We start from the raw sequence: 13,882 nt of genomic DNA on the forward strand, positions 1-13,882 counted from the left end.
GAAACAGTTTTCTTTATTTCTGAATGTGTCCACATCCAATCCAAATACAAACCCAAAGGTGTGTTTACAATATGCTCAAGATGACAACAGCATGTGAACACTGTGTGAACATTCAAAGGTAAAGTGGTTTTCTACCTTTTATGTCCAACTCTATTCCAGGTTTGTGATCTCATAAGTTGATGGCTATATAGTAAATTAATTATATATACTATTTGGATAACAATTAATGTCATCACAATGTCTGTATAGTTGCAGAATACTCAAACACACATACACAATATTTAACCACTGAATATATTTAATTCAGTAAAGTAGCATGTGGTGCCAAATTACCATGGTATAGTAATGGTAATGTTTATTCCTGAAATAAAATGTCTCTCAGTGCAGTCTTAACATGTCTGTCTTTATTTGTCTTAACAACACAACACAACAACAGTTTGTTTTTCTTCTTTCTTAATTGCCCTGTATCCAACACATGACACTTCACCATCTAGTGGCTTCCTCGAGTAACAGGCACAATCAATTGATATCATCACAGGTAAATACCATGGTACTTTTACCAGTGAAACTGAATTATTACTTATTATTTTTTAATAATTACTACTGTTACTAATGTTAAGCCATATTGTTATCATGCGACTTTTCCTTTAGTGTTATCGTTTTGATACTCTTTTGAACATATAGGCCTATGTCTTTGTCCTACAGTCATTCACAAGCAGCGTATATAGGTGTTTAACTTGTTAAAAGGCTTTCTTTATTGCTGTCAGTTGCATTTGCAGGTTTGGTTTCAGTGTAGGTAAATATTCACTTTATCCAGTGCTCTTTTGATCTTGTTCAATTAACAGCAGCAGAAAACGGTTGTCAGACCAGTTTTAGAGTAGGATACAATTAGGTTTTGATACAGGTTGGTTATTAACGAGAGACCCAAGGAAAGATCAACTGTCCAGATGAAAAGATTTGTACCCACTGCTGAACGGTTGACAAACTGCATGATTTTGATATTGTTTAACAGTTCAATGAACAAGAAATTATTATTGACTGACTGATATTTTAATCATATATTGTTGGTTTCTTTTTTATGAAAATAATTAAATACGTATTTCAAAGCACTTGCACGTCTCCTGTTATGGTGTTTGGTTTGTGAGTGAATCAATGTGGTGAACGAATCAGTTGAGTGAATCAGAGAATTCATTAATACAGTCACTTGTCGCCACCACTGGCGTAATGATGTAACATACAGAAACATACAGCCTCTATTTTAATAAATAATGAAGTGAGTGACCAACAGAATAATTGTATCAAATCAACTAATCAATTCTTACATATAATTATTCCAGAAGAAATGCTTACGAGGTGGAAATTTTGTGTTTGAATATCAGAAGCCAAACCAGAAGAGCATGCCTTTTAAAAGCAGATAATGTTGCTGGTAGTTTTTATGTTTATACTTACACATCAGAAGGGAATCGGATCAACCAAACTGAGAAAACATAATTGGAAATAAAGTCCCATAAAGACTTTGGCTTCTAAACAATTTCAGCCAACTAATCTTTAAAGTGTGAAATACTAAAATCCCAAAAATTGAGACAACCCTGTTAAAAATGTATTAATTAATTACAACAGATTTTGAATTATAATAAATTAAGCGCTTTCAAAAAGTCAGTCTATGTTTCCTAACTTTATACCCAGAGGAACAGATTGAACACCATAAATCAACTTTGAAGGCCCTCTTTATTGAAAAGTACCCAGAATAATCTCTTATTAATAGCCCCTTTTTATATCTCTTCTGAGCTTTATCAGTAAGTTGTTGGAAATTAAGAGCACATTTTTCCATTTGGTCCTTCACTATAATAATATCCTGTCTTAATTAGTGATATTGTGTAACAAAAGTATCACTGCAGCACATGAGCGCAAACCAGAGGCTTTGGAGGACAAATCAATACTTCTGCCGAGCGTCCATAAGAAAGAGGGCTATGTCATCAGCAAGATGTCTGATTAACTCTCCAAGATTTCTGACTTGCTGTCTGAAAGCTCTTCCTGTTAAACTGATTGTTTTATGTAAGTGCAAGGAATCTGAACTTCAAATAGACAAAGGTAAAGAGAAATGGGGCAGCCCCTGCTTTGCCAATGTCCCCAAGATGCTTTAAGAAACCCCCATTGAGTGCAAGACAATGAGAAACACATTTTCTAAGGATTTTTATTGGTCATTGGTTTATAAAAATCAAATTGAGAAACTTAAATCATAACTGCTAATTAAGTGGCTGTAAGTATTTGAAAGCATCAGGGTAAAATATATACTCTGAGGATAAAATATATCAATCACTATTATTAATCAGCTATAAATCAATCAATAGCTATTTTATACATAGACAGATAGATTAATAGATACACTTTTTTTCGTTTCTTTTTTAAGGTTAGCTACATTAAAAACTGGTGGGTGTTCATATTTTTTACACACAGCTCCAGACTGGGCTGAATTTAGGAGGTGTTTTTGTCCACATATTGAAAGGACACACGTACCTTCTTTGTGTGTTTCTATGAACTAAAATTAAGATTAGAAAAGATAACCGCTGTGTGATTTAAAGAGAGATAATGTGAGTGTGTTTTTTCTCTCAACTCTGTTCCTGAATTGTTTCTCACAGGAAGCTGTTAAAACTAACAAAGAGACACTGACGAATGAGGATAAAGCCCAAATCCAACATAGAGGGGTTCAGTGAATGTGGTTTTGAATGTGTGTAAGTGTGTGAGTGTGTCAGAGACACTGTAGAAGGACAGAGTGCCGGACGACCAGTCCAGATACACTCCTATTCTGTTAGAGATTCTTGAAGGGGCAGGTATGACTTTTCTGTACTTATTGTGTCTCACAATAAATTTGTAATCAAAACAATTCAAACTCCAAGACTTATCATTGTGCCCAAGCAAACTTTCAGTACACCACCTTTTCCTACTGATTCCTTTATATGTCACTGATATATCAGCCCTCTCACGCCATTCAGCCTCCCAGTAACAGCGTCCAGTCAGACTCTCTCTACTCAGAACCTGACACCATTCATCAAATCTCTCTGAATGATCAGGGTAGGCCTGTTCCTTTGTCGCATGTGCCACTTTTCTGTTCATCTCAGCCAGAGTGAGGAGAGTGCTTGCTGTGTTTAAATCCAGTGTGAGATCACATGCATCTGAACACAATAATAGAGATTATAACACATGTACACTGCAAAATCTCCAGTTTTAATTTAACACTCTGAGTGTGGACTCATATAAACTCTGAAGCAGTGTTAAAAGTAACACTGAAGCGGAGTTTAAGTTAATGAGATAATTAAGAAGTTAATGGAGTTATGATTGACCATTATTGAAGACACCTGATGTTAACAAGCAGACTCACCAAAGGAGAAAATCACAATTTGTGTGTCACCATTATAGTGGTCAGTGTTGCTTTAGTTGTGATCTTGGCTTGTGGCTTTTTACTTTTAAAATTAGTTTGGCAAGCCAAGAGCAAAAGTCATCGGGTGGTGATGATTATGTTTTAATGTAATTGTTGTTTGACCTGAGGTACCTCTGTAACTAATTTACAGTGTTTTCTCTAAATAAAACTTCCATTATTGATTGTAACAGCTTTGATTCCACAATGAAAGCGTCTGCATTTTCTATACATTTTGTAGCCATCTCTTGCAAGTGATTCTGATTTTTTTTTTTAAATTAAAGAGTCTTATTTTAGGCACACACAGATAACAAGAATCAGCGTATGAATCTCAACAACGGTGACAAACAGCATATCCAGATAAACAGATCTACTCTGAACATCACAAAACTAGATACTAAACATTCACATAAAAACAGCAAAAATAAAATATAGTTAGAATAAAAAGTTAAAAAGACAGTTCAGCTCATAATTTATTCATGCCGCAATGCAAGATGGGAGCGATGGATGTGTTTTTATTCGCTACAACATGCTTTTTTGATGGTCACCGTTGTTGTGATGCTCACGCTGATTCTTGATGTCTGTGTGTCTAAACTAAAGATTTTTTTCTTTATGTAGAACTAACTTTTAAAAACATTTCATATTATGCCAAAAATTCTGGATTGCTATCTCTTTTTTCCACTTAATTTATGTATACATTAAAGAAACCTGAACTCACGCATTCAGGTCACTCCATGACAATTAGTTCAAACCACAATCATTAGCACACATGATTGCCTTTGCTCTGGTCTGTATGTTATAATTCAGTTACCACAGCCCCACAAAGTCTAAAGTAAATAACTGAAGGTTCAAGATCCCAACTAAAGCAAACACTGACCACTATAATGGTGACACACAAATTGTGATTTTCTCAATTGGTGATTCTGCTTGTTAACATCAGGTGTCTTCAATAATGGTCAATCATAATTCCATTAACTTCTTAATTATCTCATTAACTTCAACTCTGCTTCAGTGTTACTTTTAACACTGCTTCAGAGTTTATATGAGTCCACACTCAGAGTGTTAAATTAACACTGGAGATTTTGCAGTGTAACACAACAAAATAACAACTATTAAGATTTGTGTGTGTCCTACATTTCTGTGGTCCTTCTGTAATCCTGAACGCTCCTCCATGATCCAAACTATAACAAGAAAGGGATATGATAGTTGCCATATTAGAGATTACAGATTTTTACATAATCTATTCAAGGTTTCTACAGATATGAGCAAGTTAAATTTAAGACTTTCTAAGACCAAACCTGTGATGAAAATACATATTATTTTACACATGTATATGTAATATTTAATGTGTTTACAAAATATCATCACTGTCCACAATGCTATTTACTATTATGACATACAGATTTTTTTAAATCAGCCGACAATATATCATACAAAATCTCCCCACAAAAGCATTGCATCACAGAGAGCTTAACAGCGCAACATTGATATCAGAAATACACTTGCTATTATCTGTTGCTGTTTAAGCTAGGGCTGCTCCGATCACGATCGGCCGATCGTTAATGCGCATCTCGTCAGTAAAGCCGGTTCTCTAATCAGCGGTAAATTCCCTCAGGTGCGTGATTTCACATAGAGCAGCTGTTACTACACAGAGCCGTTGTTAATTGAGAAGATGCGCAAATAAACGCTGAAAATGAAGTGGATTTGCGCATCTTCTCAGTTAACAATGGCTCTGTGTAGTAACAGGTGCTCTATGTGAAATCACGCACCTGACGGAATTTACCGCTGATTAGAGAACCGGCTTTACTGACGAGATGCACGTAACGATCGGCCGATCATGATCGGAGCAGCCCTAGTTTAAGCTGAATGCAATAAAATCAGAAGAATCGTTCTCATGTTTCAATGCATCACTAGTTATTTTTTGTCCCTTAAGGTTTAATCAGGTTATTTGTCCTGTCAGGCAAGTTAAATTCTCAAGATATTTTTCAGTAAACTTGTATTAACCCATTTAATGTAGCTAGGAGCAGGTATTCTCTCTGATGAGGAGGTACTGTAACTACAGCGGAAAAAAAATCTTACTGGGTTCGTTAGACTGGAGACATTTTTGTGGTAATATAACCAAAAATATTTAAGACTTTAAGGCCTCTAATAACCCTGTTTTAGTCTCTTGGCCAAATGGAGTCCAAAAATATATCAACTGTAACAGTTTTACTGATTATACTGCATGTGTGATTAAACTGCACACATTTTATAAACTTCACACAGCGAGTATACTGCACACATTTTAATACAAATGATGATTGTTAGTGTTGAACATACTTGAGTTTGTCCAATTTGTAGTTTGGATTAAAGGGCAGCGCAACTAATGATTGTCCTGGGTGATTGTAGCTCAGATCCAGTTCTTGCAGGTGTGAGGGGTTTGAACTCAGAGCTGAAGCCAGAAAAGAACAACCTTCCTCTGTCACCATACAGCGAGATAATCTATAAACACACAAGGATTCAAGATAACATGCTATGTGACATCAAAACTGATCAGGTACAAGACTACAGAATGCACATACATTTAGGCTACATCCTTTTAAGTGACCTGGAATTTATTTTGGCAAATAATACAGCGAGATAATCTATAAACACACAAGGATTCAAGATAACATGCAATGTGACATCAAAACTGATCAGGTACAAGACTACAGAATGCACATACATTTAGGCTACATCCTTTTTAGTGACCTGGAATTTATTTTGGCAAATAAAGATTTGTATCATGGATATGGGGGAAAAACAGAAATGTTATTCTGATTTCTATTTTTTCTTAACGTTACTTGCAGTAATTATTAATCTATTAGCATGAGACCATCTTATTTTGATTCAAACACAAGCATCTTTAATAAAATTATTCATTCATTCAGTCTGTTGCTTTTTATCCACACATAACTGATTACAGGTTCAATTCAGATGGATCAACTCAGTTTAGATTAACTTAGGGTTCAGTGTGTTACTCATTTTCAAAAATAAATGACTAATACAAATCCAATCTTCAGACACACTGGGGTTTGCTAGTATATTACAAATACTCAAGAGATAAGGACCAGAGAAGAGGGCGTCTTTCATTTTATTACTAAGTGTACCTTAATATATTTTTTCTTACCTCAGTATGTTGAGTTGACAGTTTGAGCTCTTCAGTCCATCAGAGAGCAGCTTCACTCCTGAATCCTGCAGATCATTATTACTCAGGTCCAGCTCTCTCAGTGAGTTTGATGATTGTAGAAATGAAGATAAGCTTTTACAGCACTGACCAGTGAGTTTACAGCTTGTTAATCTAAACAGATCAGAGTACAAATACTGTACACTTAAACTAGTGAAAAGTGTAAAAAAAATATTGACGTGGTATGAAACGAGACACTGTTGTGGATGGCATCCATCCATATTAAAATAAGGTCCTCACCTTGGCTTTCCCCAAAATAACACTATTTATTGCATTCCTTGTAATGTTCAACAGTGAAAAAAAAATAAAATAAAATGACATGCAAAAGCAAGACAATGACAAATTATTTGTTTTTATCTTTTGCCTACAGGAGTTGTGTTACACTACTGCAACAATATATATTCACTCCATCAGGACATTTGCCAAAAATGGTAAAAACTTAAAAAAAAAATTACTTCAAAAACTATTCAGTTTGAAAAAGAAACCCCAAACCTCAGTATGTTGAGTTGACATTGTGAACTCTTTAGTCCAATAGAAAGCAGCTCCACTTCTGAAACATCCAGGTCATTGTGACTCAGGTCCAGCTCTCTCAGAGAGTTTGATGATTGTAGAGATGAAGACAAACTTTCACAACACTGACCAGTGAGATTACAGTCAGCAAGTCTATAACACACAATGAAATAAGGTTTAAGAAAGAGGAGAAAAAAATACAAAGGAGCTCAACAACAACTACTGTCATGTGAATGTGACAAGACAACATGGTGGGGAAAATAATAATGCAGAGGCTATTTCATGCTTCAGAATTGTATTTTGATTTACTATATTGGCCTGTTGCTGTTGTTCTTTCCGCCTTATCACATGATTACTAATTAGCATTATTAGAGTAGCATTTAATGTTAAAAGGATCATATAATGACACATTTCAAATATTCAATCTGAAATCATTTTCTGATGTAAATGCAGTGAATGCGTGAGAAATCCTTAACACTCAAACTGACACTCAGAGTTATAACATTCATTGGGTGGCATGTAGACAAGTTAATTGCATTTGGCTGCAGTTGCCATAAATTCCACCAGATAATGATCTGATTAATTGGTGGTCAGTAAATAAAAGTGCTTTAACAAACTTTATTGTTTAATTTTTATGAACTTAAATATTCAATTACAATATTATTGAAAAATGTCCATGCCAATGATAAATCAGATTTTCTAAAAGAGTTGAAACAAACTATGACTTAAAAGTGACAAAAAGGCAGCAAAATAAGCTTTATCTGATATTGTTGGTATTGTGAATTATGTAATTCATAAGGATGAATATATTAACATGTGACCACACACAGACATCAATTAATACTCACATAGCTTTTCTGCAGTTCACCACAGCTGGTATCAGTCTCCTTTTACCCTCGTCTGATGTGTTGTATTTCTTCAGATCAAACTCATCCAGCTCCTCCTCTGATATCTGAACCATGTAGGCGATTGTTGAGCAGTGAGATGGAGAGAGTTTATTCTCTGAGCGATTCTCTGATTTCACAAACTCCTGAATCTCTTTGAACAGAGTCTGATCCTTCATTTCCATCAGACAGATGAACAGATTGTTGCATCTGTCAGCTGAGAGACATTCATCACCCTTAATTTTGTCTTTAATGTACTGTGTGATTCTATTGATTGTTTCCAAGTTGTTCACTGTGTGTGTCAGTAGATCCTTTAGAAGTCTCTGATTTGACTCCAGTGAGACGCCCATCAGGAACTGCAAGAAATGATCCAGGTTTCCATTTTTGCTATTTAATAATTTATTTACTGCTGCTTTTAGTATCTCATGGAGAAGACAGCATTCCCAGATTTTCCAGTTACATCCTTCCAGGAACAAGTGCAGTGATTCCCTATTTTTGACAACATTTGAATAAAACACAAAAAATGCAGCTAGAAACTGTTGAAAGCTCAGATGTATGAAGCTGTAAACTTTCCTCTGATGTATCACAGATTCCTCTTTAAAGATTTGAGGATACAATGAGGCATCAGTGACGTATATGCCGCTCTCAATCAGGTCTTCCTCATAGAAGACCACATTGCCCTTCATCAGTTGACTGAAAGCCAGTTCAGCAAGTTTCACAATAACTCTTCTGTTGGACTTCAGGAGTTTTTCTGGATCTCTCTCATCATACTTCTGATTCCTCATGTTGATCTGAGTCAGCAGGAAGTGAATGTACATTTCAGTCAGAGTTTGAGGGATTTCTGCACTGTCATCTTGTTTCAGGAGGTTCGGAAGCACAGTGGCTGAGATCCTGCAGAAGACAGGTATGTGACACATGATGTTGAGGCTTCTTGATCTACTAATGTGTGAGATGATTCTGCTGGCTTGATGCTCATCACTGATTCTCTTCCTGAAATATTCCTCTTTCTGAGGCTCATTGAATCCCAGAATTTCTGTCACACGGTTGATGTATTTTGAGGGGATCTGATTGGCTGCTGCTGGTCTGGAGGTGATCCAGATGAGAGCAGAGGGAAGCAGGTCTCCTCTGATGAGGTTTGACATCAACACACCCACTGATGAAGACTTATTCATATCAAGGACTCTCTCATCATCTGAAAACGCGAGTGTAATTCTGCTTTCATCCAGACCATCGAAGATGAACACAACTTTATTCTCCTCATAAATCTTTGAGTCCAGATTTTGAAATTCAGGATAAAAGTCCAGCAGAAGTCTGTGAAGACTGTACTGGTGATCTTTAATCAAGTTCAGCTCTCGAAATGGAAGCACAAACATGAAATCTACATCCTGATTGGCTTTTTCCTTGGTCCAGTCCAGAATAAACTTCTGCACAGAGACAGTTTTTCCAATTCCAGCGATGCCTTTAGTAAGAACAGTCTTGATTTTGTCTTTCTCCTCACATCCTGGTTCATGTAAGGGTTTAAAGATGTCATTGCAGTGTATTGGAGTGTCTTGTGTTCTGGCTGTTTTCTCCATCTGTAAAACCTCATATTCTTTATTCACCCCTTCACTATCTCCTTCTATGATGTAGAGATGTGTGTAGATCCAGTTCAAAGGGGTTTCATTCTCTTCTAGTGCGATTCCATCAAATAAACTCTCATACTTGTTCTTCATACTGGTTTTATGTTGATCTTTCACTCTTTTTATGACATCATCTACTGGTTGATGAGAATTGTGCTGTAAGTCTGCATTCTCCTTCAGCAATTTGTGTGTCTGCAGAGCTTCTATGTTTTGCCACCCAAGAAAGTTCCGACAGTAGGAGACAAAGCGTGTCAGATAGAATGTAACTGATCTGATTACATAATCACTCTTCACTCTGTAGAAACAGTGAGATGAATAGAAAACTGCATTGAAATGTCCCAGCACATCAAACACAGTGCTCTAGTTTGAAATGACACCACATTCACACAGAAGTGGTCATTCAGACAGCATCCCACAAGCTGTCTAGAAACAACAAATTAATATTTCTTTGCACAGCCTTTAGATTCTACAATATCGCTTTACATTAAGAAATGTGGGAAATCTGCAGACTTTATATTTTGTATAAAAATGTCTGTAATCAACATCCCTGTTTACCATGTTTCATCCATCCCATTTATACTCACTCAGAGTCTGAGGTCACTGCTCCATCCTTGAGGTTTTCTATGGACTCGTCACTCTTCACAGACACACAGCTGGGTTCAGGAGCTTCTGCTTCATGTGTGTGAACATCCTCCTCCTCATCTCTCTTTTCACAGAGACTCATTTTACAGGCTGTGCTTTCTAAATAGACAATAGATATATTCATCTGAATTGACTAAAGAGATTCTTCTACCCTAATGTGCTCTCTTGAATTTCTGACAAATAACTGATAACATTTATTTATTTAGTCCTGGAATATAAAACATATTTTCACAGGATAGGTGAGACTCTTTCAGGGTTTTTTTTTGTTTGTTTTTGTTTTGTTTTTTGTGACTCCAAAAGGCAGCTTACAGTAGTATCAGTTTTTACTCCTTACATAGTTTATGTGCTTTCTTTCAAAAAATGTGGTAAGTCTGATAAAACCATTTCTCTTGCATTTTAAACTTGACTGAACCAGTTTCTGTTTTCTCAAGAAATAGGGGAGCAGAAAAAACAATGTTGTTTATTTATCAACCATATACAGGTAAACCAGATTTCTTCATTTCTGCATGTCACACATACAATGACAGAAGTTATAGTTCAGGAATCAGGATCACGCTAACATTCCTCTAAAAAATATATATCTAACAATCTCACTTTATTTCTCATAATTTGACTTTTATATCTCACCATTGTTGTTTCATGCATTTGAGGACATAACTGATGATGTGAGCAGCAGAGATTCATCCTTATTTTAGTGTTTGGCTTAATATATATTTTTGCTTTCATCCTTCAATATAAAGTCACAACTGTGAAGAATGAAATTAAATTACCACAGTTTAGTGGTACTTTAGGACTACCACTGCACACTCTCTCAAAAATAGAGATCTTTGTACAAATATTAGATCGTAAGATTGTGGTGTATTTAAATTCTTCATTTTACAAAATGCAGTCTGTCGGCAGAAATGGGTTTACTTGTGTCATAAACTGGCTGAATTTTGGCTGTTTTCATTAGAAAGCTGTGACCATACCGAGTTCATGAAAATATTCTTAAGGAAGATAAATTAGAAATTAATAAAAACTAAAGCATATACTTAATGTTAACTGTCAACAAGTAGGTAAAACACACACAATTACTCAGCTGATCATAATAATTATATTCATCTCTTTAGTCTTACTGCTCTTATAAAAATATTTTGGTCACTTTATTTTAAGGTCCAATTTACACTATTAACAAACCATTAACTATGATTTTTGCTTCGATAAACTCCTAATTTGCTGATTATAAATAGTTAGTAAGGTAGTTGTTAAGTTTAAGTATTGGGTAGGATTTGGAATGTAGAATATGGTCATGCAGAATATGTTATATGTTCAACTGTTTGACATGCATCCAAGCACCATGGCTCCTTCAGTGAAGTCTTTGAAGTTTAATGACTCGCTTATGAAATGGAACACTCTTGTGACATTCTAACATTTAAAGAAAAGGTTCCCTGCTAGATCATCTGTAAAATGTAAGTTATGTGCTGAAGTGCACTTCTATCTGTCAAAGTATCTGAGAAGGAAGCCACACGTCTTCTCAAGTAACATTTATAGTGACCTTTGGCACAAGGACAAAAATATTTTATTCAAAATATTTCATTTCTTAAATAAAATAAAATGCAAAATACAATTTCATGATCAGTAAGAAAAATGTATGGCTGAGACATTTTCTCAATTAACTTTTGCCCCAAATTGCTTCTTATAATTTAAAATGTTGACATATACAAGACAATGTACATGCTCACAAATATGTGAAACAACAATGGTGAGATATAAAGGTGCAATTATGAGAAATAAAGTGGGATTGTTAGATATAGTTTGTAGAGGAATGTTTGTGCGATCCTGATTCCTGAACTATAATTTCTGTCATTGTATATGTGACATGCAGAAAAGAAGAAAACTGGTTTACCTGTATATTGTTGGTAAATAAACAACATTGTTTTCTTGCTCCCCTGTTTCTTGAGAAAACAGAAACTGGTTTAGTCGTTAGTTCATAACGCAAATGAAATTGTTTCAGTAGACTGACCACATTTTGTGAAAGAAAGCACATGAACTACGACAGGACAGAAATAATATGCCTTTTGGAGTCACACACACACACACACACACACACACACACACACACACACACACACACACACACACACACACAAACCTGAAAGAAGCTTAATTATCCTGTGAAAATAGTTTTTATATTCCAGGACTAAATATATAAATCACAAAAATTAATTGTATTGGGTTTTTATTCCATAGTGTAAGTAATGTTTTTTTCATTTAATACAATTACAGTAAATTAATTGTATCACCATACAATGTGTGCATGTTTTAAAATATAAAAATATTAGCAAATACTTCAATGCAGACACACACACACAAAATAAAAAAAGGTAATTTAGAACATTCTAAAAACTACACAAAAAATACAGTAACAAACTATTTGTACTCTGTGACTATATGCCTCTGGATGTAACACTTAATATTTGAAACACCAAAATAAATGAAACATTTTAATGCAAACTTATCAGGTGACACAATCATTGATCACATTCCCGGAATCTGATATAATTCATTTTTACAGGATAGTTCAGTTTCCATTATATTTGTGTTTTATCAGCAGCAATTTGGTATGGAAAGCAATTGAGAAAAAAATTAATAAATAACTACAGAGAATAAAGCATCCCAAGTACTGACTTTTTACAGTTCAATAATGAACGATCTTAAATATTTGTCAGTTCAGACCTACCTCTGTCTCAACAATAAAAAGCATCAAACACAAACTTCTTGCAGTTCATAAATCTTGTCTCTTCAAACAGCTGTTCTTTTCTGAGGATGTTCACGTACTTCCTTTCCTAAATTTGAGTCTGATTACGTAGTTTCTCTTGTATGATAAACTAGCTGAACCAGTTTTCATTTTCACAAGAAAAAGAGCAGCAAAAAACAATAGTTTTCTTTTTTGCATGTCATTGTCTAAACCAGGCTTGTGACATCATGATATGTTTGACAATGAAACTATCAATATATTTAAGTATATATCAACATATACTGTTGTTATAACTGTTAACAATATCCTGTTCAACTGCCGAATACACAAACACACATGCTTACACTCAATATTTATTATTATATAATAATTATGCAACTTTTTAGTACTTTCGTGTAAACAGTGTTAGTGTTTTGAAAGGAATATGTCTTTACCTGCAGTATAAAGGCAGTCAAAAGTGTACCACTAAACCAAAAAGCTCTACTTTGGAGTTGAAACTAATCTGTCCATAAAACAATCTTAGCTGACAATGAGATAATGTTGATACTTAAAACTGCACTGAGAACTCCAGTGCATCTCCTGAGCTACAAAACTTCAGAGCTAGCAACGTCTGAGAATCTGAAATGTTCCTCTGTGGAGATTTCAGAGCCATTAAAGATGTTCAACTCACTCTCAGTGTGAACTGCTGGATTGAGGGTGTACTGCATTCAGCACTATGAACAGCAGCTCACACTCACAGATCAGCAGAAATTCACTTTGTCAAGGGCAATGACATACTCAGTCATAATGAAATTATAATCTTATGATTTCTGGATTAATGCTGATACAGATAAATGATTTTCATAGAAAATACAAATGTACTTCAGATAT

General features: G+C 35.0%; 1 protein-coding gene across 1 annotated transcript; it reads right to left on the reverse strand.

Annotated features, from left to right (window-relative positions):
• Nucleotides 1-2,364: 2,364 nt before the first annotated feature.
• LOC132111311 (NACHT, LRR and PYD domains-containing protein 3-like) lies at nucleotides 2,365-9,922 on the reverse strand. The gene is made up of 6 exons (XM_059518491.1): nucleotides 7,979-9,922; nucleotides 7,113-7,283; nucleotides 6,564-6,734; nucleotides 5,735-5,896; nucleotides 4,550-4,596; nucleotides 2,365-3,173 (listed from the first exon to the last, which is right to left on the reverse strand). The coding sequence occupies exons 1-6, from the start codon at nucleotides 9,724-9,726 to the stop codon at nucleotides 2,653-2,655; spliced, it is 2,820 nt and encodes a 939-aa protein (XP_059374474.1). The 5' UTR covers nucleotides 9,727-9,922; the 3' UTR covers nucleotides 2,365-2,652.
• Nucleotides 9,923-13,882: the final 3,960 nt, after the last annotated feature.

Source organism: Carassius carassius, chromosome 31 (genome assembly GCF_963082965.1).
Source record: "Carassius carassius chromosome 31, fCarCar2.1, whole genome shotgun sequence".
In the NCBI taxonomy this organism is placed as follows: domain Eukaryota; kingdom Metazoa; phylum Chordata; class Actinopteri; order Cypriniformes; family Cyprinidae; genus Carassius; species Carassius carassius.

Coding starts and splice junctions, on each gene's coding strand:
- LOC132111311 (XM_059518491.1), bottom strand. CDS start 9,726: ATGAAGAACAAGTATGAGAGTTTATTTGATGGAATCGCACTAGAAGAG. Junction 7,284..7,978: donor GTGAACTGCAGAAAAGCTAT/GTGAGTATTAAT, acceptor TGTGTGTTATAG/ACTTGCTGACTGTAATCTCA. Junction 5,897..6,563: donor TGTCAACTCAACATACTGAG/GTAAGAAAAAAT, acceptor GTGTGTTTATAG/ATTATCTCGCTGTATGGTGA.